At 51.2% G+C, this 3,202-nt stretch overlaps 1 protein-coding gene across 1 annotated transcript; it reads right to left on the bottom strand.

Annotated features, from left to right (window-relative positions):
• Nucleotides 1-1,239: 1,239 nt before the first annotated feature.
• mplkip (M-phase specific PLK1 interacting protein) lies at nucleotides 1,240-2,994 on the bottom strand. The gene is made up of 2 exons (XM_008303870.1): nucleotides 2,554-2,994; nucleotides 1,240-1,520 (listed from the first exon to the last, which is right to left on the bottom strand). The coding sequence occupies exons 1-2, from the start codon at nucleotides 2,860-2,862 to the stop codon at nucleotides 1,416-1,418; spliced, it is 414 nt and encodes a 137-aa protein (XP_008302092.1). The 5' UTR covers nucleotides 2,863-2,994; the 3' UTR covers nucleotides 1,240-1,415.
• Nucleotides 2,995-3,202: the final 208 nt, after the last annotated feature.

The raw sequence follows: 3,202 nt of genomic DNA, 5'->3' as shown, positions 1-3,202 counted from the left end.
TTCACACTATGCGTTTCTTTAAACCAGTCACAGTGTTGCTGTAAAACAGTGAAGGGGGCTTGTTTGGTGGAACAGTTGCAGCAGGGAGACGAGAACTGAACATGGATCATTGACTGAGCCAAACCTTCAGCAGAACGTTCAGTGTGTAGCTGCTGACAGATGAAATTTGTGTGAAAACACCAGTAGACTGTCGTACACACAGAAAGCGTAGGTGGAACATGAGCTGCTGAGCCGAGCACACCAGGACCCTAACCCAGATGTTCCACAGGTCACAGTGGAACTTTTCATTTGACAGTAAACAGTGAGACTCGTGGCAGCACACTGAAGCAGCAACTGGTGAGAAAATGTTGTGCAGGTGTGAAAGTTGCTTCATGAACTCTGATTTACAGATTCCCATTTGGCTCCTCTTTCAGAGTTGAGATGTTGGAACAGAGTTGATCCTCCTTCAGCTGTTTCCTGCAGCAACCTGCACAGCTTCAGAAACGTTCCTCTCGTGTTTGATGAATGCTTCAAAAAAGATGAATCTTGGATGAATCAGATAACATTAATACTGGCTCAGTAATCACCTGAAACTTGAACCAGAATCCTGAGGACCATGTTCACCTCATGCTTTTCAAATCCAGATGTTTTTATCAGGTCAGATAGAGTAAAGGTTGAATGCGTGGTTCAGATGAAGGTGTTGTGTTTTTCCACCTGGTCACAGGTGGAACACCTCACGAGCTGAACACCTGCTCGTCAGAAGACACCACATGTGCTGCTGAGCCCAACCCTGTCAGACAGGTGTGTGATTACTTTGAACAAAGTACTGTGAGGTGTTCGAATGTCAGACTGGTCCAGGATGAAAATGAGTGATTCTATGTGCGTGTGCTGTTTCCAGCTCGTTAGTAGCGAAGCTCTTGTTTAATGTAAATACGACAGTTGATGGTGTTCTCGGGTCGGACCATGGTTCTGATCATCAGCTGTGTCTGAGACTCTGCTTCTTTGCTCAGTTTTTAAAAGAATCAGAGACAGAACGCTTCATGTTCAGAACATAGAGCAGTTAAACAGCACCGGGCCGGATCAGACTGACAGAACCACAGAAGAAATCAGAGTTAGATGTTCCACACAGTGATTAAAGCAGCAGCTGCCAGAACCGCTCAGAGTGACGCCAGAACCAGAACCAGAACCAGTCATTCACTCACCACAAAAAAAGCCCAGTTTTCCTTTCAAATTAAAATGAGATGAAAGAAGAAACAATAATTGAAGCAGAAGCTTTTGTTCTTTTAATTGAATAAAAGAGGATTCGTTCCACAGCGTTCACACGTCAGCTGGTCCTTTAAAAACACGTCAAGTAAAAGCCATTGGTCCCTGAAGCTGCTGGTGACTCTCAGGCCTCAGATCAGGTCCTGCTGATGGTGCCGGCTCTCACTTCGCCGTCACGTCGGCTTCCTGGTGCCGGCGGCTGTGACTGGCTGCAGACTTTTCCACGGATCCTGCAGCATCGACGGACTGAAGTATTTCTCCACTGAAGCATCTGAAGACTGAGAACAGAAACATGGTCGCCCTGATCACTCACTGACTACCGTGGCCAAAGATGGTACTGCAGACAGTACACGCTTATACTACTGATAGTACCCGGTTATACTACTGATAGTACCCGGTTATAGTACATGTCTGTGAAGGTTCTCAGTCCTCCGGGTCCTGGTTCTTCTGGTAGATTAATCGTAGCAGCTGGACCTGCTTGAGTTCCTTGAAGACGTTCCACCTTCATCCAAGAGGCTTCATCAGCTCTGACTGACCGGTTGGGAGTTCCACATACTGATATCCTGAAGGACACGTTAACACCTGGGTTTGGGTTTCATTTGGGGGTTTGTTGCTCCTCCCCCTCGTTATGTGACTCGTTAGTGCTCCCCCTGACACAGTGAGGTTCGTTAGGGTCTCTGTGGCTCGGTGTGGATGTGGGTTCATCTTCCTGGGGAGAGATCTGAGGACTGAACTGTAAACAGGTGAGAGGGGATGCCTCAGACCTCCACCTCTGCTGAGGGGTGGTCTTTCCAGTTCGATGCTTCTTTCACCCCCTCTCAAACTGTCTGTCCTCCCTGCAGGACAACATCAGGGACATAAACAGAGCAACGCAGTCCAGTGCAGCGAGGAAAGCCCAGACCTGGAAATCAGGGAGACTAAACCACCGCTCCACAAGGCATGGCTCAGCACAGAAGCTCCTCAGGACAGGACTCAGCATCCACCTGCATCTCAGGGACAAAGGACTCTCATCTGAAGACAACGTCCAGATGTTGGGCTGCAGGGAGGACAGACGGTCGTGTCTGCAGTGTGTGGTATGTGGAACTCCCAACCGGTCAGTCAGAGCTGATGAAGCCTCCTGGATGAGGTGGAACGTCTTCAAGGAACTCAAGCAGTCCAGCTGCTACGATTAAGCTATGAGACTTAGACTACAGATACTCAGTATTGATTACTGATACTGATCGATGCTCTCAGTCAGTGTCCGCCGGTCAAAATGAAGCAGATAGAAAAGCTCTGATTAAAGCCGGTCCGGTTCTGATCCGGTCACGTTACCTGGACGTTCGGAGCCGCAGAGGGGGAGAAGGACTGAGGCCGCCGGAAACCGTCTCCTCTGCGCCGCCGCTGTCCGTCGAAGCACCGGGACCCGCCGCCGAACCCGCGCGGAGAAGCGCCCCGGTACCCTCGGTTGGAGTCTGGGGAGTAAACAGGAGAACCGGGAGAGAAAGGGGGGCAGCCCCGGGGGGAGCCTCCGTACGGGGAGCGGGCCCCGGGGAAGCCCCAGCAGGGAGCCGGGGAGGGATACCTTCCAGCCGCCTGCGGAGCTGCGGGGCTCCGCTGAGGTCTGGCCGGACCTCGATACATCTGAGCGGCAAGACAAGCAGAACCTGGTTCTGGTGGTGCACGGTAGGTGAACGGTTCTGCTGCTGGAGAACCGGAACGCAGAGACAGCAACAAAACAATGAGCTGGACGGAAACGCCGAGTTCTACTTCCGGGGCAGCAGCCTGCAGCGCCGCTCAGCGGCCACCAGGAGGAACTGCAGGAGGTCCAGCCAGGTTCTGGTTCTGCAGAAGTTTCCTGAACCGCATGTCAGACTCCTGCAGCCCAAACAGTGCAGTTCTGAGTTCTCCAGAAACCCTGTGTTCATTAACGATGCCGTAAGGTGGTTCTACAACATGTATAATGTACACACACACAGTATAA

This window comes from Stegastes partitus, unplaced genomic scaffold (genome assembly GCF_000690725.1).
Source record: "Stegastes partitus isolate 25-593 unplaced genomic scaffold, Stegastes_partitus-1.0.2 Scaffold2087, whole genome shotgun sequence".
Classification (NCBI taxonomy): domain Eukaryota; kingdom Metazoa; phylum Chordata; class Actinopteri; family Pomacentridae; genus Stegastes; species Stegastes partitus.
Note: the sequence above shows the minus strand (reverse complement) of the source record. Positions and strands in the feature narration are given on the sequence as shown.